The sequence below is a fragment of the Chamaea fasciata genome, unplaced genomic scaffold (genome assembly GCF_029207755.1).
Source record: "Chamaea fasciata isolate MVZ Bird 193981 ecotype frontalis unplaced genomic scaffold, bChaFas1.0.hap1 SCAF_5, whole genome shotgun sequence".
Taxonomy (NCBI): Eukaryota; Metazoa; Chordata; class Aves; order Passeriformes; family Sylviidae; genus Chamaea; species Chamaea fasciata.
In genome coordinates, this window is record NW_027094090.1 from 60,491,587 (window position 1) to 60,511,853 (window position 20,267).

Here is a 20,267-nt window from a genome sequence, read left to right on the forward strand (position 1 = left end):
GTCCAATGGCTACAAAACACAGCAATGTAACACATCAAATTCTGGCTCTAGGATTTATGCTAACTTGATTGAAAAACAAGGCATTGATAGTCACAAGGACCATAGCTTGGACAAACTCCATATCCACACTCTGAAAGGTTTAACCTCTCTGAAGTTATTGCATGTTGAGTTTGCAGAGAAATCACCTTTAAAACTGCCAGTGGAGTTTATATCTCCTCAGTAATGTAATTGCCAGCCTCTGTCACCAACACAGGGTGATAAATTGGCTAGTCAGGTAAAGAAACCAAAGGGTGAAGTCAAAAAAATATCTTTGTACCACTGGATTATAATGTAGTACAGAATCTACGATGGGGAAGAAAATTCTTTGCCGCCTATACACAAGACAAATTTCTGTTCACAGTGCTTGCGTTCTAGACTCAATTAATCTGTGTTTTTCCCAGAAAAAATAAAATATTCTCATAGAAGTTAAATGTGTAGGCTTCACTAAACTCTCAGACAACATTAGTTAACTCAATATACTGAGTTGAATAGAAGACACCAGTGTACTCGTGTCCTTGTTTTCTTCTGTTGAGGAAGCTCCATATTCATTAAAAGAAGGGAGTGAGGGAAGGAAAAGGGGAGAAAGAAAGGAGAAGGTGGAAATGAACCAGCATTCTTCAAAAATCAAAGCCAGTAGATATAGCCCTGGTGCTGCCCTTTGGCTCCAGATTCATGCTGTAACACTTAGAAGTCATAAAACAGAGGTACTTAAAATTCACAGGATACACCATCCATAAGTACGCATCTCAGCAGTTGGTATAATGCCTTTTTAAATCCCTATCCCTATTGTTTCCATCTAGAAGGTGTGTGCAGGTCGTTTACAACATGCACTGTCTCCCTGTCCCCAGGATGCACAGCCCATTCTAAGTGACATTTCCCAACAGAGTTGCTGGTTGTACAAAAGGCACAGGGGGAAGTCATTCCTATATTTTGGTTGTTGCTCTGCCAACGTAGAGAGCAAAAGAACCACATATGAATACAGGAGACTTCATAAAAATACAGAGAGATATATAGATATATATACATTCTTTTACGTCTTTTTGGCGATGACTGAATCTGATAATTTCAGCATTATTTTGTTTGCTGTTGCAAAATTCCCTGTATACTTCATAGAAGCTCTAACTTGTTTCTCAGGTGGAGCAAGTCCTATTTCAGCAGAGGAGAGATGTGAGCAATGAGAATCAGATGATGATGCTTTGAGAGTTAATAAACTGAATATGTTTAAAATAGACCTCACATCTGTTAGAAGTTTCCTTTTGATTAAGCATCCTCCCTGAAGTAACAGTCTGTAGACGCAGGTTCAGGAAGGATTGAAGATCTCCCATCTGCTTTATATCTAAGAGATGCAAATTTAGCTGCATATTTCTCCACATACAAAATTCAAGTCTAGCTACCACAGGAATGTTATTCCCTATTTTATAAAAATTAACTGATAGCAGTCCTGTAAATCAGAACTCAGAAACAATGAAAAAAAAGTTCATATTGTGAAAAATAAGTAATTTAATAAAATTTTAAAATGCAATACCAGCAAGGTGCTTTCTGTTCTCCAGGTAAATTATGCTGTGATATTAAGACTGTATCACAGAACTCTACGTAGCTTAGAAATACTAATGTTTCCCTTTTGTGCATGTTCCAGCCTTTCTCAAAACAGAGCTGTTTATGGAACACCCAAACCTTTCAAGAATTGACTATACTAAAGCCTACAATATAACAGCAAAGCTATAGAATTACAGCTCCTTTAGGTGAAATGTTTGTAAAAGTTTTCCAAAATATCATCTTATACATGGTGAACTTTTCTTTTGGAATTGAGAGATGTTTGGACATATCCATGCAGTTTCCATGCATTTCAACACCAGGCTGAGAGGAGCTAGCACACATCTCAGAGCTAAATATCAGGGAAAATCCAGATTAGATTTCATATGTCATTGACAACAGCACACTCATACTCTGCCATGCAGGAGTTTTCACATGAGGCTCTAAGTCCAGGTGTACTCATTTTCCCATACAGCTTCACCCATGAAGAACAGGACAACTCACCCTCTCCTGGTCCCAGCCACTTCTGTCCCAGGACTTCCCATGGTATCAGATAACAATGAGTGGGAAACACTCACGAGAATCACACCCCAACTACTTCTTGGGAAGTCCAGTTCTTGCAGAAATCATTAGCCCCTGAGAAGTACTTACACCCTTCTGGCTTCTGGGGCTCCTAAACAGGCTTCTGCACTTTGTGAGCACCACTTAGTGACAGGCAGATAAGTCTAAAAACAGTAAGCTTTGTAAGCCTTTTTCTAATTCCTAGTTCTCTTGAATCACACATGCAAATGAGCCTTTTCTAATACACAGTTTCCCTTTACAAATAAATGGATAAAGAAGCCATTTCACAAATAAAACAACAGATACGACTGAAAGGGCCATTCAGAGCTGCATGGTGGCTAAATCCCACACTGATGCAGAGGGGAAGGAGGAAGGTCAAAGCAGCACATCTGACTGTCACAGTATCTCCCTGGGGCAAAACATCCTGAGGTTCCTGATCTCAGATTCCAAGGAAACTGCCTGCATCCTAATTCCACTGTACTCTCACGGGCACATATGAGACTGCACGCAATACGAGCAGATCCCACTGGCATGTTCATAAGTGGAGACAGGATGGGGATTTCTAGCACTGAGTCTGATAAGAACAAGGGCAATACCTGGTGGTCTTGCGCATGCCCTTATTGAACTGTCACCACCCTTCCTGGCCTTTAACAAGGCCTTTGCAGAGTTGGTTCTGGTTCAACATAAAGCTTTTCAGAGACAGTTTTCCCTGCAGGCCTTTCCCAGAGGGCCAAAACACAATAAAGATTGGGTCTTTATACACTGTCCCTACTCTAAAGCACTGAAAAAGAGGATGTTTTCTTTATTTTGCAGGAACGAAAGTGTTGCAAAGGCTTCTTTGGCCCTGACTGCAGACCGTGTCCAGGAGGTTTCTCCAAACCCTGCTCTGGAAATGGGCAGGTAAGCAGAGCATCCAGCAGCACCCTGCACTCCAGAGGGGGGAAGGATGAGCTGTGTCCCAAAAGACCCTGGAGCATTTCTGCACAACAGGAATGTTGGGCTCCACAAGGGCTGCCCCCTTCATCTGTGTCCAGTGATGGCCATGAATTTCAGGTTCAGTTATAGGTAGGAGGGAAAATGAACCTCTCAAATGTCCAAATTTCAGATTCCTAGGGTTCCAACACACAGGCAAGGCTGAGTGGCCCATTCTCATGTTTTAATTTGCACAACACAGAGTAATGACCCAGCTCGCTATTCTCACGTAAAAACTGCAAAGAAAGGTAGAATATATAGCAGCAAAGAAAAAGCATAAGGAAAGTTTTTGCTTTGAAACACCTTTTTCAGCAAAGCTGGGGTTCTTCCTGAGAGTCTATCAGAGTCACAAAACAGGCAAATAGTCTCTTTTCTAGGGTAAAGATCTGCTTGAATTCCTACATAACAATCTCCTCCCTTCCATATCACAGTGTATGGATGGCCTGGATGGAAACGGGACTTGTGTTTGCTCTGAGGCATTTCAAGGTTTGAGCTGTGAGTTCTGCTCAGACCCTGGCAAATATGGACCTCGGTGTGACAAAGGTAAGTGCAGCTCTATAGCCTCAGCACAAGAGCATGGCCTATTTCTTTTTGGGCCCTAGTGATGATCTGGTAGGAGTTAATTGGTTGCTAAACAGTCTCTATGGAGAATGAGCAAGATGTTCCTGGGGTATTTTCATTTCCTATTTCGAAGAGGCACATCATAAGGCCAGGGTCAGTGTAAATATTCTAAATTACTTTTTGCAGAGGGCATAGCTTGTTTTATACTAATTTATTGTTCTTTTGATTTCTGTCTCCTCACACAAGTAATTGTAAAGAAAATCTTTACAATTCTGTTTCCATCTGCTATTGCCCACAACAGAACAGATTCTGCCTGCAATGACAAACACGTGAAACCTAAGAACAACTAGATCTATAAACAAGACATGTTTAGGCTACTTAACTGTCCTCACTGAATAATTTCTGCTCTATTTTATAGCTTATAGTTCTACACTGACAGATTTAATCCTACTGAGCCAAACCATAATACATTTGAGAGTCTACAGCATATACAACATCAAATACAGATACATTCCTCATCTACAAAGCCATTTTTATCCTTCTTTGTTATGAAGCAGCCTGCCATTCATGAAGCACAGCTCATTTGAGGTACATGGACAAAAGCTGAGACACAAATTCCATAAGGAATGGTGGTAGTTCCTAAACTCTAGTCCCACCAAAGTAATAAGTGCTTGCTTTACTAGTCACCACTGGCATTTCTTTGGAATGAGCAAAGCTTTCCTGCTGTGTCCTTTGGGCACATTGCTGTGCCTCTAGCAGCACTAATCCCCAGTCCTAGCAAAGTCCTGGCAGGTCTGTGCTGATGCTCTGTGTACCCAGCACTGAGTAATCTAGGATCTGTGGGTCCAGTGTTTAAAGGCTTACCTGTCACTGAAAGCACAGCAAAAGTCATGCAACGAATAACTTTTATCATCTAGGACACAGTATTTTGTTCCTACCTCTCTGAAGCACTATGAAATTCATTGGTAAGAGCAGTGTAAAAATACAACAGGTTTTAAATAGTTACCCATAAAACACACCTGAAAAGACATGGCTATGATTAACAAACAAGTCCTCCATCAAAGTGAGATTAAAAACTACAAAAGTTTAGATCCTTGAAAAAAATAGGAAGAGCTGATTCATAAGAAATGCCATGTAGGGAAAAATGCCTTTTTCCACTGTGGAATTGCACATTGCAATTTCTCTCTGGTAGAGTGCCTCTGCATTTATGGGGAGTGTAATAACCGAATCGACAGCGATGGGACATGTCTTCCTGGATCCTGCAGAACTGGATACGCAGGGAAACTCTGTGAGAAGCAGATTGTTCCCTGTGAGCCCTCCCTACAGCTCTGCCATGCACATGCAGACTGTCAGCTAAGCGATGGCACAGTGAGGTAACTCAGTAACTTGCATCAAATTAATATTCACGGTGCTGCAGCTCCTTCCCCTTTGCCTGACCAAAACAGTCCCTGGCAGCAGTGCACAGACAGCAGCCACTGCAATCCTGCTATGCAGCAAATAAGCATAATCATGCACCACATCAGCTTTGAGTTGCAAGATAATAATTACAAGTTCTCAATATCCTGTACCTTATATATTTAATGCTGAAAGACAGTTGCATACAGATCTGATCCTTGATTAAAAGCCTCCCTTCCTTCCAACATCTACAGAGGCTTTTAGGATGTTCTTATTTCTAATTACGCCTTAGTGGTTTAGGAGTTTAAGCCCTGCTGAAAAAGAATGAAATTCTCAACAGTTTGAGGACATATCTCATTCTGGTCAGCTCAGGTAGGTTTTACACACCACAGCACCACAGAGTTCAGCACAGGTTCCTCAGTCCTGGTCACAAAACTCTGTTATTGCTCAGCTGCCCTGCACTTGCCTAAAGCTCACCTTCACACGCAGCAAGTTTGCCTCTTGCCGCAGTGTATCCATAATGAGTCACGACAAAGCACAATGGGGGATGCTGCAGAACCTGAGTGCTTAAGTAATTCTCTCCAATATAGGTTAATCCTGGGGAGGGACCCAGGGAAACAGCAGTGCTCGTTGTCTTGCACACATTTCAGGGAGAGAGCCATCTTCTGTGTCACTGGAAGAGAGCATAACCAGTCCATAAATATTTTAGAGCTGTTAGCTCAACTTTCCAATGATAACATCAGCTCAGAATTAATTTCACTCCCTGTCTCATATGCAGAGAATGGATCCCTGATTTGACTCTAATTAACCCAGTCAACATTTTGGGAAAAAACCATAATGCACACACTTGAGCTACTTGCATCATGAATCCAAGGTTACCAATTTTCAGCTGACTATAAATAGCACGTTGCAGTGGAAAACAATCACTGTACTTAAGAGCTGTCCTGTCACGTGTAACGCCTCCTTCCTCCCCTTGTCTCTGTAGCTGTGTTTGCAAACCTGGCTATGAGGGAGACGGCTTGAGCTGCAGCCAAGTTGATCCTTGTGCTGTTTTAAACCCTGGTGGCTGCAATATCAATGTAAGTATGTGCTTTTCCCACAGACAGGTAAGCAAAGAGGAAGGTTGGGCCAGAAACTTCTACAGAAGAGTTACAGTTTTCATTGGAGTTCCAGGCTCTTTCCCCAGATACCACTGTAGAGCTTAGAGAAGCCTTATGGCTAAAGCCATATGTCCTCTAAGAGTCCTGAATGGCTGCCTCTGCATCTTCCCCTAGGCTGAGTGTGTTCAGACAGGCCCAGGGGAGCACAGGTGTGTTTGCCAGGCAGGATGGACAGGCGATGGAAGGGACTGCTCAGCCATCAACAACTGCCTGCTGCCCACCACAGCACAGTGCCATGAGAATGCCACCTGCATATACATTGGGCCAGGTCAGGTAGGTCCTCGCATTCAGTGTCACCTTCAGAGCGTGTCCTCGGCCATTTTACTCTGCCAGAGTAAAATGTTTTCTTCCCCAAAGCCTCCTCTCCCTCACAGCCACGATGTTATTTCCACATGGTGCTCTCTACCCAAAGCAGTTCCTTAAATTCCAATTCCAGTGTTCCCTCGTTTCTATGTGGTGGTGCTGGGGCAGCAAACACATTTTTAGAAAGTACATAAATAGATGTCAGGTATAAAGGTCTTCTGCAGATATTAGTCAGTGTCATTCCACTAAGGGCAATGCTAAGCTACAGAAACACAGAGAAACTGATTCACCATGTCTAGAATATGCACACTATTTTAATCATTTTAATGAATTGCCATGTTTTATCAAAACAACAGAATGACTGTAAGTGTAAGGATGGATTTCAGGGGAATGGAATTGAATGCACACCCATAAACTCGTGCCTGGAACAAAATGGAAAATGCCATCATCTGGTGAGTAATTAATCACTCTCTAAACAAAGTGTTCAGATACATATCACACCTTGCCTCCTGCACACACCATAGAATTTATTTGCCATTTCAAGCCTGCAACTTCTATTTGAGAAAGCACTTTCCAAGCAGTTCTACAAGCACCAAAAACTGTGTGAACCACATCAGTATGGTACATGAGCTGAGGATAGACTGCAAGGGCAGCTCCCTAACCTGCCAGTACAGAAGGACCATCTCAAGCCTGGAATAAGTAAATGCTGTTTTTCTACCAGCAATTACAATATGGATGCACTATCCTGTTGGGATATTTACCCAAGTCAAGCATCTCTACCAGGCATCTATCAGCTTTATCAGCAGCTGCATGTGCTCTGCTGTGCCCTGGAGTCCCAGCCTCAGTTGGGGCACAGGAACAGAGCTGAGGTGAGGAACACTGGGAAGCAGAGGATGGATCTGCCATATTCAGAAGAAAGAATAGGGCCCAGAATATGAAGGGAGGAAACAAGAAAAGGTGGAGCAAGCAAGGGTTTAGATTCCTACAGACTTAGTGCATGGTGGGTAGGGGAGGGAGTTAGTGCCCTGGGTTGATGGAGTGTGTCCTACTGGAAGGTGAGAACACCCATGGAAGATGGTGAAAAGCTCATTCGAAAGTTTATGCTTATATATAAACAGGTCCTAGTAAGAGGCTTCACAGGCCACCCTTGCTGGAGTGGTCTCCTGAGTATTTGACAAATTCTCTCTCTTTCTGGTTCCAAGGCAACATGTCAGCTCAAGTCTTCTCGTGGCTGGGAGTGTGTGTGCCCAAAGGGCTACGAGGGGGATGGTACAATATGCTACGGAAACGCTGCAGATGTAAGTAACGTGGTCACTTCCTCTGGACACAGGACCTGCTGCACAGGTCTCATCCTGCATCTTAACCAGAGAGAGTAGCAGAGCCTTTATAAACAGTCAGAAAAATATGATGCCCACCAGTTATCTCTGCAAAGAGTGTTCCAGTGGGAGATGCTTGCCTGTTTCATAAATGATCTGTGTTTAAAAATATGGCTTGGAAAGGAGCCTAAGAGTGCAGAGCATTTTTCTGGCTTCAAACAATTTGAAAATTTGAAATTGAAAACAAATTGAAAAACGCCAATCCTAGAGTCCAGACCTGCAGAAGTGCTAAGCACTCACCTGCCAGCTGGGAGCACCAAGCACTGAACTCTTCTGGAGTTCTGCCCTGCAGTCTCTGTGGAAATGATCAATTTATCATGTTGAAACAAACTGTGCTGATCCCCAGGCAGATAAAACCCAAACAAGCCAATTGGTGAAATAAATATACACATAACAGCACAGGAAAAATGAAAGTGTCCTCAGTCTCAGCTCCTGGCAATAATCCGACATGGCTCTCAGCACTATCTGCCACCCCTGCTTATATTATCATCTATCTCTGTTCTAAGTACTGTGGCAGAATAAGGTCTGGGTGATGTGTAAGATGCTGTACAAATATCCGCTAAACAACATATATTTCAATCAATTTTATATGGAGTTAACAGAAGAATTAAGTTTAAAATCACATGAAATTAATGCTTAGACTGAGATCAGTACACAGCATATACCAAGGTCAGGTATACACCTAAGCAATCCATGGCCTAATTTTCAAGAAATGGTAACTCACCATTCCCATTACCCGAAAGTATCTGTATTAAGAAAACATTCATGAGATTGCTTTTCACACACACTGAAAACCTCCTCCTCCATGTCACATGAGCCAGACCAGACACGGTGGGTTGCAGCACAGTCAAGAGCACTTTGGTACAGCTAATTATAGTTTACAAACTCATTGGTCTCTCTTCTTTCTAATCAGGAGCTATCCACTCTGTCAGAAGCAGCTGCTTTTAACCAATGGGTTAATGTAAGTATGCTTCTTGGTTGATTTCTGTAGTATGTTCAAGTTTGCAGAAATACATGAGCCTTGTAGAAACGGGGAACCTCACAGCAATATTTCTGCCAGAGAGAAGTTCAAGATCTGGAGAGGCATCAGGGTGCCTTTCCCACAGTTGTGGAGGAGTTGGTCGTCTAGTTCCCTATTTCTGCCTGATAAACAACTTCTGAACCCAAAATCAGCGAGTAAGAAAGCTTCACAAGCAGCAGAGCCAGTGCTCTCTGAGGCAGGGAGTGACATAAGCCATGACTGATTTTGCATGAAAACACACTGCAGTCCAGACAAGCAGCAGCAGGGTGCGAGCAGAAACTGAACATGATCCCAAGGTGTCTCCTTTCAACTTCTCTCATTCAATAAAATGACAAGTAGGAAGGGAAGACAATGCCTTACCCCCCATTGTCATGTGCCCCATGGTAGGAAAATGCAAGCGTATGGCTGGACTGTGCTGTTGCCACAACAAGAGAGCAGGAAAAAACTCAGTCTGTGCAGGCCTGATTGAGGTGCAGGAAATAGAATCATAGACTGGTTTGAGTAGAAAAGGACCTTTTTAAAGGCCATCTAGTACAATCTCCCTGCCATAAGCAGGGACATCTTCAACTAGATCAGGTTGCTCAGAGTCCTGCCCAGCCTGACCCTGAATGTCTCCAGGGACAGGTCATCCACCACCTCCCTGAGCAACCTCTTCCAGTGTTTCATCACCCTCATTGCACAGAAAAAATTCTTTCTTATATCTAACCTAAATCCACCCTTTTTCAATTTAGAATCATTATCCTTTATCCTTTTGCAAAAGGTCCTGCTCAAATGTCTGCCCCCATCCTTCGTACAAGTTCCCTTTAAATACTGAAAGGCCTGGAGTCTTCTCCAGGTTGAACAACCTCAGTGAGGAAAGAGATTAACTTGTTTGGCTCCAGATTATGGAAGAAACACCAAATTAGGTTTTAAACCCCAAAGTTGTGGATACACTGGTCATCAAAAATCTACTTTCTATTTCCACATGCAATCATTTATTAGTGAAGCAGCAGTGACATTAGAGGTCTTACCCCGCTGTGATTGGAACTGTATGAACAAAGACCAAAACCAGTTGCTCCCACAAAGAACTTAAAAACTAAAGGTAAAAGGTGTACAGCAAATACATGGTGAACAAAAAAAGACAGTGATGTGTTGTTAATTAATAGCATCAGAAGCAGAAGACACAGCACATTAATTGCTTTAAGGCTTTTCAAAGTTAGATGGCTTGGGGATCATTAAAGTACATAACTGCAAGGAACACCTCAGGGAGCTTCTTAAGAGAGCTCAGTGTGGCTAATTCAAGTCAGTTGTCTGCCTGGCCCTGAGCTCAGACTGTGGCACTGGACACTATATAGAGAAATTAAAGAATTTAAAGAAATGGCCAGAATAGGAAATGCTGCTCACCTGCTAATCTGCTCTTTAGATAATGAGGGAACAAATCAGAGGGAAGATTCTGTAAAATCTGTTGAAACAGAGATGTGGAAATTTCTGCTACACTTCAGAGAAATGCTATCACTTAAACACTGGTAACTACAAACATGAGCAAAATAGGGAGGCATCTCCGTCTGTGGGTTTTTAACTTTGTACTTGAGCAGGAATGTGATGTTTACCACTTTTCAAAACCAAATATTTTTCTTGCTGGTCAGGAAGGATGAGAAGGGGAAGTTTGTTGCTCTTTCTATATTTAAATATTTGGAAGGTGATAGGCATGATGGCTCGAAAGAAAGATCATCTAACAGAGACAAAATTCCCAGCTATTTAAGGGAGCTGATTCCCTCCTTGACTTAAAACCCAAAATGGGTAATGAAGAACTATCCAAAACAAGCCAGCTTCCAGGCAGCACACCAGCTGCAAAAAGGTAGAATCCAAGCTCACACTGCTCCCTCAAGTTTCGCAGTATCAAAAATGGCAAGTTGTGGAGCCTGTGAAAAGCTTGGAGAACCCCATCTTCAGCAAGATCACATGTAAATATCTAGCTTTCCGTTAAAAAAAAAAATCCACACGACTGGAAAAATCCTCTCCAGTGCAAACTCTTTCCATCCTTAAGGCAGAAAAAAAATATGGAAGAAGAATTAATTTGTGCATGCTACAGATCTCACAATCCCCATCTAAAATTAGAGCTGTCAGCAGCAAGCTCCACTGCAGTGCTAGTGGGCACAGATAACTCTTGGACATCTTGAAAAAAATCCCAGCCATGTTAAATAATAGTCTTCTTCCAAATGTGTCACATTGTGTCATGGGAGTTTCTTATATCATGGTTCATAGTCCTTCTATCTATTAAACAGCATGGAGTGGTCTGCAAGAGCAAGTTACTTGAATTTATCAGTAACCACAGGCATTTATCACTTTTTTTTTTTTTTTTAATATTCAAGTGAATAATACAAAACCTATGAGACAGGCTAACTTTTTTGAGGGTCAGGTTAGATGTGCCATAATAAAAAAACAATTAATTCTGACCTGAACATTATCCCTACCCTTTAAATGCTGGCACTCCATTCTGTAAAAAATAGACACTCATTTACCATTTTTGTACAGCTCTAAGTGCTATTGTTCAAGTCATCGCTCAGAATAATAGTTTTTTCCTTTCCAGGCTGGTCACAAAGCACGTCACATACTCCACCTTGCCTAAAATGTCACCAGCTACTATTTATAGAGCATCCTTAGAATGTTTTATCCTCTTTACTTTCGTGCAGGAGGCCAAGATAAACTCAGTGTTGTCCACCACCTCAAACCTAACTGTGCTTGTCCCTTCTCTGCAAGCAATTGAAAACATGGATGAAGATGAGAAAGCCTTTTGGATGTCAAAAAGTAACATTCCAACTCTCCTTAAGTACGTTAATGGCTGGGGGGTTTGGCTTTTTAAATTAACTGGTTTTTATGCTAAAAAAGCCTTCGGTTTGAAGCTACTAGAGCAAGACATGTATTGTGATTTTAAAAGGAAGGGCATAGGATTCCCCTTCTAGTTCCAGTGGTACAAATCTCTGTAGCAAGGCCACTGGGAAAAAAGGCATTTTTTATATTATGTCAGAAATGTTTAAAGGTTGAACTAAGATCAAAACATGAACAAGGTGTTGTAAAAGGAATTCCTGCTTAAAGCCACAGTTTTAGACACACTAAGAATGTTTATCTGAAATAAGAGAGAAAAAAAAAACAGAGAAAATACAAAACATTCAAATCCAGTTAATTTCCTTTAGGTATCATGTACTGACAGGAGCTTACAGCTTTGCTGATTTCCAGAATTTATCGTCCTCTGACATGCTGCCAACATCACTACAGAGCAAATTCCTACACTTGTCTAAAGAAAATGGGGTGAGATAACCTGCAAACCACTGTGATATCATACACCAAACCCTGACCATCACTGCCACTGACTTTCTTGTATTACAAAACCACACAGACATTATGCATTTTTTAAAATACATGTCATAACATTTAAGGCATAGTTCAATTATATTGGGCCATCTGAGAGAAACATTAGCTTCTTTTTCTCCACCACTTTACATCACCAAAATTTGTCCACAATATTATTAATTTCTAATGTCCCAGTAACTGCTGCAAACACTGGGCAGTCTTGTAACCAAGCAGAAGGGCAGTCTTTGCCTGGAGCAGCCTGTGTGAGCTAAATTAAGACAAAGAGCATCAAGGAAACCAAATAACTTAATTTAGGGAACTCGGAAGGTAGGAGGAAGCAGTGAGAACACACATCTCCACATATGCAACTTGATAGTCCTAAACCACCTGAGAGTATTTTTAATGGTAAATAAGTTGCAGCCCTTCCCCTTTAGCCTTTTTATTAGGTAAATTCCATGTTCTAAGGAGGATTTCCCGGAAATACACGTCACATTTAAGCGCTTCATCCCCATTAAGGGAGAGGAAAGTTCCCCCCAACCTCCATGCTCTGAAGGAAAAATTATGAACAGGGTCCTTCAAAGCTGTACAGAACTGGGAGGGTGTGAATCAGCTCAGAGCTCAGCTCACCCTGTGCTGGAAGCAAGTGCACCTAATCCCAGGTAACCACTCCAGTGCAAGCAAGCCCAGGGCTTTGCCAGTCTGCACACAGGAATAGCAAAGAGTCCTGAAGTCCCCCTCCCTGTGCATGATTTCCTGAGGGTAACCCAGCCCCTGGCGTGATTTGGCATGAGTGGTGCCATGGGGCAGCCATAGGCAAGTGTTTGGGAAGGTGTGGAAATCCACAGTGGGAGCTGCTGGGAAAACACCAGTCCCACAATGTGAACACAAACTCTCTCTCCTCTCGCTTTTCCAGAACCTGACCCTCGAGGGCGCGCACTTTGTGGCCAGCGATATTGCATCCACAAACGGGGTCATTCATGTCATTGATAAGGTATACAATCTATTGATAAGGATTTGCTCCTCTGCACCGCAAGCAGTGCAAAACCATTAACCTCCTGTGGACAAAACTGCACAGAACAGCATTTTGTCCTGCATCTGATCCTTGTAGGTGATGTGGGAAATCTGCTCCTTTGCAGGTCCTGACCCCACTCCGCAGCGCTGTCATGCCAAGGCTGCTGGCCCGCCTGGAGCAAATGCCTGACTATTCCATTTTCAGGGGCTACATTATTGTAAGCTTTCACATCATTTCAACAATGTTTTCAGCACAGAGGAAGCTCTCTGCTTTGTTAGCATTTCAGACTAGTGTCAGACTATCTGTGGTTGCTCTGATTTTTTTAATGTGTTTCACAACAGCAATACGGCCTGGCTAATGAAATAGAAGCGGCAAACACATACACAGTCTTCGCCCCAAGTAATGATGCCATAGAAAATTACCTGAAGGATAAGAAATCTGCTAGTCTGGTAAGTATTACTCACAAAGCTTGCCCTAAAAGCTCAATATTTCATCTTTGTTTCAAGTAGATGGCTTAGGAGGACACAGATATAGGAAGAGATTTGTTTCCCAGAAATCCAGTAAGTCAGGTTTTGTCTGTAACACCAGAGAAGATGAAATAGGATGGATCTACCTATATTTTCCTGACTTGCTGGAAGAGCCTAGCTATTTTTTCTGTGTTTTGGCCTTCTCTAGATTAACAACGTGGTGATAATTTCCAAGGTATCTCGTCAGTAGACTTTTTTTGGTTTGGGATTTTGTGAGGGTTTTTTATGTAAAGAAGATCAGTACAGGAGTGACCAGAAAAAGCACTGAAATAAGTTTTTTAGGTGAACAAACTCCAGTCCCCTGACACCACTAATACCCCATCATTTATAATGTAATGAAATATTCTCACTCTTTCTTAAAACTATCCAGTTGCTGGCCTTGTCACTCCTGCAGGAATGCTGCAGCAATGCTCACTCTCTGGCATTTGTACTCTGACATATTTACAAGTTCAAACCGCCTTCTCGGTTCTGTTGGTTTCCCCCCCAAGATAAGTTACCCTTTTTCTGCACCATCCCAGCAGCTTTCTTCATATCTTCCCCAATTTGAAACAGCTTTTTAGATTGCACACACCTTGCAGAGGAAGCTTCACCCATGATTTGTCCAATGGCCTCAATTCTTCCCCATCTCTTCCAAACACATTTACCCTGCCACACTCTATCCCTACTTGCATAGTCTCCATTTATAGCCAGGAAGCTCAGGAGCACAGGGTTCAAATGACTCGTCCCAAATCATTTACCAATAACAGCAGACCCGTGACAAAAGTCCCACTTTCACAAGTGATCAAGCTTCACCTGCTCAAATGGCCTTTGAACACTATTTTAATTGTTTCTTGACACAAAATCGTCATTTCCACATCACTACAAGAAGAATTTATAACAAACTTTGAGAGACATGTAGGACATCAATCCCAGTAGATCTGGAGAACACACACAGAGAAATCATTTTTATTTCCACTATTCACCAATGTTTCTTCAGTCTTTCTTCCATCCTCCCAACCTTGCCTGATGTGGCAATCTGAGAAAAAAAAAATCAAAAAAAACCCCATAAGGTGAAGTCTACCTGAGGTTTAACCTCTTTGTGAAACCCCTGGAAGAACTCTGGTGCAGAGGGAAGAGTTTGGCATAGGGAGAAGATCCCATTTCTTGGCCCTGATGAGGCAAGGTGTCCTAGCTCTTCTGGTGATCAAAGACAAATCAAGACAGATCAGCATTAGCTTTTCCTACAATTCATCAAACTCAGGAGATCAAACAGGGCTGCACACTGATGGAGATGAGCTCTATCTTAATTCCCACTTTCTCATCTGCAAATATTTCTTTGCCAAATCTGTGGAACAAGGCCAGTCCTAAGAAATGTCATGGCCTCTCTTTCACCCTGTGGCCACAGCCAGGCAACATCACAAATCTCACATCCTGGAGCTGCTTCCTGCTTTCATACACTTCTGAAGGAGCAGAAGAACAGGAGCAGCATGGACATTCAGAGCAGGGGGACAGTGAGCAACAGGATTTCCCACAAGCACCTTTTATTTCAAAGACAAAGTTGCAGCAGCACTTTCTGTTGGCTAGGCAGTTCCTAAACTCTCCAGCACCCCAACTTCTCTCACATTGGTCAATCTCTTACCAACACATGCTGCTTCTGCTTCCTCCACCTAGTCGGGGAGAGCTGCTTCAGAACACGATGCAGAAGCCTTGGGAAACCCGCACAAAATTCTGATATATAGAGAGTAACTTCATCACTTTTCAACGAAATATGAATACACTCTACCAACCAGGCATAGAAAACACTTCAATTAAAGGCAATTAAAAGCAGTCTTCATTGACTGAAGATGTCCTTAAAAATTATAGGTATACGGATATAAAAATATAAATGGATAGATGGATAGTTACAAAAATTACTCTAAACATTCACCACAGTTTATTCCCCTACAGGTTATTCAGGACTTCCCAAAGGAATAAGGAATAGGTATGGAAAGAGTATAAAAACACTCATGAACATGCAACTCTTCATGTTAAATGGACCCTTGAAGTTCAGAGTCCTAAAAAGTCCTCTGACTTTTCCCTGAATTCAGCAGCCAGCCCTATGCACAGAAACATTCAGGCTCAAACAAACCTTGGTCCTCCCAGTTCAATAGCCTTTCTCTCTCCATGGTCAATAACATTTTCATTGTGGCAAGAATGCAGGCTCTCTACAGGAGGAAATATGGAATAGCCTGCCTATTGGAGAAGTTTCTCTTTAAACTCAGGCAATCTACGTTTGGCTTAAAACCCTCTGTAAAATGCTATCCCTAGGAAGTTTTCATTCTTTATTACCTAACTCTGAATGTAATTGTGTGTTGGCAGGATGAAGGCCAAATCCGCTATCATGTTGTGCTGGATGAAAAGCTCCTGAAGAACAACCTGCACAATGGCATGCACAGGGAGACCATGCTAGGGTTCTCCTACCAGGTTGGGTTCTTCCTCCACAACAGCCAGGTACTGCTGTCTGCACCTGCTAGGAGAAACAGGTTTCCTGCTTTTTACAAATTCATCTTCAGCTTTAAACTGACATGGAGTGAAAAGGACCTGTGCATCCTTCATTAGCTTCTGTGACTCAACAGCAAAAAATTTGACTCAAATGCAAGGCCTGTCTCAGACCTGCTTAATTCAAAGTCACCCTTGAAGGTATCTTTGACTGAATTTGATTTCAGTTGTGCTGCTCACATCAAGAATCGAATTTTAGGTATCTGTCTCTAGCAACTACAAGCCTGAGTTCCAGAAGAGTCATTAATCTGACTTGAAAGGGCTATTAGAAACCTGCCCTCAATTATAAAACATTGATTCTATTTTCTGTGGATTCACTCCACTTTCAATCCTAAGAGCTTAAAGCACTGGGCAACAAATGTGAATCGTCTTTCAATACCACTCATGGAAAAGTCAGGCACAGCAAGATTCAGAGACAGGGCCAGGAAGGGAACTTGGTCCTCCTCTGCCCCAGAACTCCCTCTGGGCATAGGCAAAGAAAGACAGGAAGCTTCTCTCTCGCAGTTTCAGCCCTGCTCTTTGCTCTGCCCACAGCTGAGCCTTGAAAAAACACCTGCAGTGGGACTGTTGCTGGTGAGGGCCCTTTGGGAGTGTGGGATATTCACTGAGAGGATGAGAGTCCTCCTTGAAAGAGCAGCTGCTGAGAGGGTTTCCTTGAAGCCCCACATCCCCCAGACACAGCAAACCCACCTTTTGGCATGCCTTAGGCTCCTTCTTCATAGCCTTTACACCCCCTGGAAAAAGCCGCTCTGCCAAATCCTGCTGCTAAGAAATTTCAACAAGCTGCAAGTCATCCCATTTAACCCTCCAGTGCAGTGAAGCAGTTAAATGCAGCAGCTGGAATATGAGCAAGTGCCTGATGCTAACTACCTTTGTTGGTTTTCCTTAAGTGATCCCTGCGCATTTCTCTCTTTCTTCCATCTCCAACTTCTCAGGTTACCACAGAGCCATGGAACAGCTCTGCTGCTCTCTAACTGATTGCATGTCTTTTGCAGCTATACGTAAACGATGCTCCTATAAGCTATGCAAACGTTGCCACAGACAAAGGAATTATTCATGGACTGGGAAAGGTCCTGGAAATCCAGAAGAACAGATGTGATATCAATAATACCGTGATCATTGTAAGTGGTCCTGTTTGTATAGAAGCTTAAAGCCCCTCAGAGAGACCTATAGCTAAACAAAGCTCAAACGTATAGGATATGTGATACTACTTCGCAGCAAGGAATGCACGTATTTTCCACAAAGGACATTCCTACCAGAGTTTTAGCATCTCTTAAAAGAACTTCGGTCCTGAAATCAGTGTTCTGACAGCCTGGATAAAATATAATCAGAGTAGCTCAGGAGTAAGAAATTCCTGAGCTCTAATATTCAGATAATATTAGTAATGCATTATTCTAATACATCTTTGTAACCAGACCACTTGTTTATAGAGTGGGGAGTAACATTTTAGAAGAGCAAATAAAAATAGCCAAATGATCTTTCCTTCTTCCCCTTGGGGGAAGGGTGTCTCCACAGAGCCACTTGTAAGGATATTCTTCCTTGCTGAGCAGGACAGCTTCCCTCACCCTCTTTGCCAAAGGGGTTATCCTGATAGTGCACCTCAAGGACTAGATTTAGAAATGTGGCTGGAAATCATTCTCTTTCTATGAAGCAACCTGCCTGCAGCTCTGTACAGTCTGTTAACTACCTCCCATTTGTGTTGCTTAAGGAGAAGTGCAGAATTTGTTCACAACCATCAAGTTGTCCCCCAGGAACAAAAGAAATAGTAAGTATTTTTTCATTAATGCTGGGGTTGTTGGATTTTTCACATCAAAACTGATTATATGTGCATTCAATCCTATTTTTAATATAATTCCCTGAGTTTCAACAAAAAATGTAGTATCTACCTCAGCCTGCTACATATATTGCTTATAGTCAAGAGACTCAAACCACCCTGACCTCAGAGATTTTTTTTTTTGTTTTTAATCTGCTTAGGATCAAGGTAGCAAAGGGCAGATTAAAGATAGCTTTATCTTTCAAGGCCAATTTCTCATATGCACTGGGACAACTAAGACTCCTCAAACTGCAAAGTTTACCTCTACCATGCAAAATTAGGGGAGTTAAATGTGGTCTGGAGTATGCCTGCTCCAGAAGGAATTACAGAACCAGCTTTGAGCCCTTCAAATCAGAGACGTACAGAAGGGCAAACTCAATCCATCCGCAGCAATATGCTGTAAACTATGATCACAAGAAGACTTGGAGGTTAGAGAGACTATGGATGCCCAGATCCAACACAGGAGAATTTCAGATATTTAGAGTTTTTTGATATCTAACTTATCTGTGAACCCCTCTCAAATGAGATTACATATATTTTCCTTTTTTTTTTTAATTAATTATGCCAGTAATGGTATTCCAAAGCAGATCAAGTCCCATCTATCTCATCAAAGTACTTGACTGGCAAAATCAAATTTAACTCCTCATGGATAAATCTCAAATTCGTTCGCATTTCCTTTACAATGAACAACAGGATGGATTCTTGTCTCAATCTCCGCACAAGCATATACTGAAATCAAAAGCTTTCTTCAGCAATCTTTCCCCAATTGTGTTCAGACCTAGATGATTTTTCCACAGCTGTTTTTGCACAACTTCATGACTCAGTTTTCCAAGAAGAATAAGAAAGATCAGAAAATGTGGAAAGTGAAAAAAAGTGTTTGTAAAGCTTCTGAACAGAATCTGTTCAGTTCTGAGCAAAGACAACTTTAGACATCTTTAAAACACAACAAGACACTGAGTTAAACTGATCATATGTTCACTAGAAATTATTTAGCTAATACATTTTTATTTCTAAAAGTATTTCCTTCATTTTAATTGTGAATGTGTGAGTCAGAACACAACATGCATAAAGTTAATGTCCCATTTTTAAACACATTTGAAAGTAGCTGATCAAAATTATTCACAAGTGCATCTGTTTCTCCAATATTTGCTCAGGCAGGGGAGAAGAAATATTGTGTGCTCACAGAAAACCACATGAGACTGTACACCATTCAGATCGGGTGCCGGCCCAAGTGCGCTAAAACTGTCATTGTGAGTTCACTGCTTCTATTGTGGTTAAAACCAGGAACCCCCTTCCCTGAGCTTCATCCTCCTCACAATTCCCACTGAGCACACGCAGCATGTCAAGGCAGTTCCTGACAGTATATTTATTTACCTTTATTCTGGACACAGCAGAAATTGAAGGTTAAAGACTGATGATAGCTGCAGGACAGGAAGGTCCACATGGTGCAGGGGGGCACAGGTTTGGGAAAGGTAGCCCTATGCTTGTCCCTAGCAATTCTCCACCTCTCACTGAGGTGGTGAAAGGCACCTGGGTCCCACCAAGTGAAAACACCCCCCGCAGCCATCCCCTAGGACTAGCTCTTGAGAGGCTTTGGAGGGATATCTGAGGGACAGGACAAAAGATTCCAAAAGAGGCTCTTACTCCAGGATTATTCCAAGGCGTTTATTCTCGAAGAGTTCCAGAGGCCAAGAGAGAGAACAAGGAAGTCCAGGGGTCTTATCTAGTCTCCCACTCTGGGAGGACGGCTGGCACTCAGCCAATTAGGTCAAGAAAGGAAGGAAAGGTCAAACCATATGGTTACAGGCATTAGGGGTCTTGGGGGGAAAAAACTATTCCCCAGAGAATTACAACAACCAAGGACTCAGGGTGGCCGCCTGTGTCCTGGCATACTGAGGAGTGTGGTCACAGACCAGCAGAGGTGATGTGCTGCTAAAAGTCACAGAATTAAAGACTAGTTTGGTTTGGAAGGGACCTTAAAGATCACCTAGTTCCAACCACCCTGCTACAGGCAGCAACTTCCTCCTCTTGACCAGGTTGCTCACAGTCCCCCGCAGCCTTGCCTTGAACTTCCAGGTATGGGGTCCACACATCACCTCTGGGAAACCTGTTCCGATGCCTCACCACAGTAAAGCATTCCTTCCTAA

General features: G+C 42.3%; 1 protein-coding gene across 1 annotated transcript in view; it reads left to right on the plus strand.

Annotated features, from left to right (window-relative positions):
- The window catches only part of STAB2 (stabilin 2), a 75,474-nt gene that overhangs the window by 25,189 nt on the left and 30,018 nt on the right, over window positions 1-20,267 (plus strand). The window contains exons 19-35 of the mRNA XM_066184690.1: window positions 2,947-3,033; window positions 3,537-3,648; window positions 4,859-5,039; window positions 6,047-6,140; window positions 6,336-6,494; window positions 6,881-6,976; window positions 7,727-7,822; window positions 8,814-8,861; window positions 11,594-11,730; window positions 12,095-12,209; window positions 13,165-13,242; window positions 13,388-13,480; window positions 13,605-13,712; window positions 16,128-16,259; window positions 17,303-17,428; window positions 18,016-18,072; window positions 19,275-19,370. Coding sequence (XP_066040787.1) covers window positions 2,947-3,033; window positions 3,537-3,648; window positions 4,859-5,039; window positions 6,047-6,140; window positions 6,336-6,494; window positions 6,881-6,976; window positions 7,727-7,822; window positions 8,814-8,861; window positions 11,594-11,730; window positions 12,095-12,209; window positions 13,165-13,242; window positions 13,388-13,480; window positions 13,605-13,712; window positions 16,128-16,259; window positions 17,303-17,428; window positions 18,016-18,072; window positions 19,275-19,370 — 1,815 coding nt within the window. The remainder of the gene's footprint in view (window positions 1-2,946; window positions 3,034-3,536; window positions 3,649-4,858; window positions 5,040-6,046; window positions 6,141-6,335; window positions 6,495-6,880; window positions 6,977-7,726; window positions 7,823-8,813; window positions 8,862-11,593; window positions 11,731-12,094; window positions 12,210-13,164; window positions 13,243-13,387; window positions 13,481-13,604; window positions 13,713-16,127; window positions 16,260-17,302; window positions 17,429-18,015; window positions 18,073-19,274; window positions 19,371-20,267) is intronic.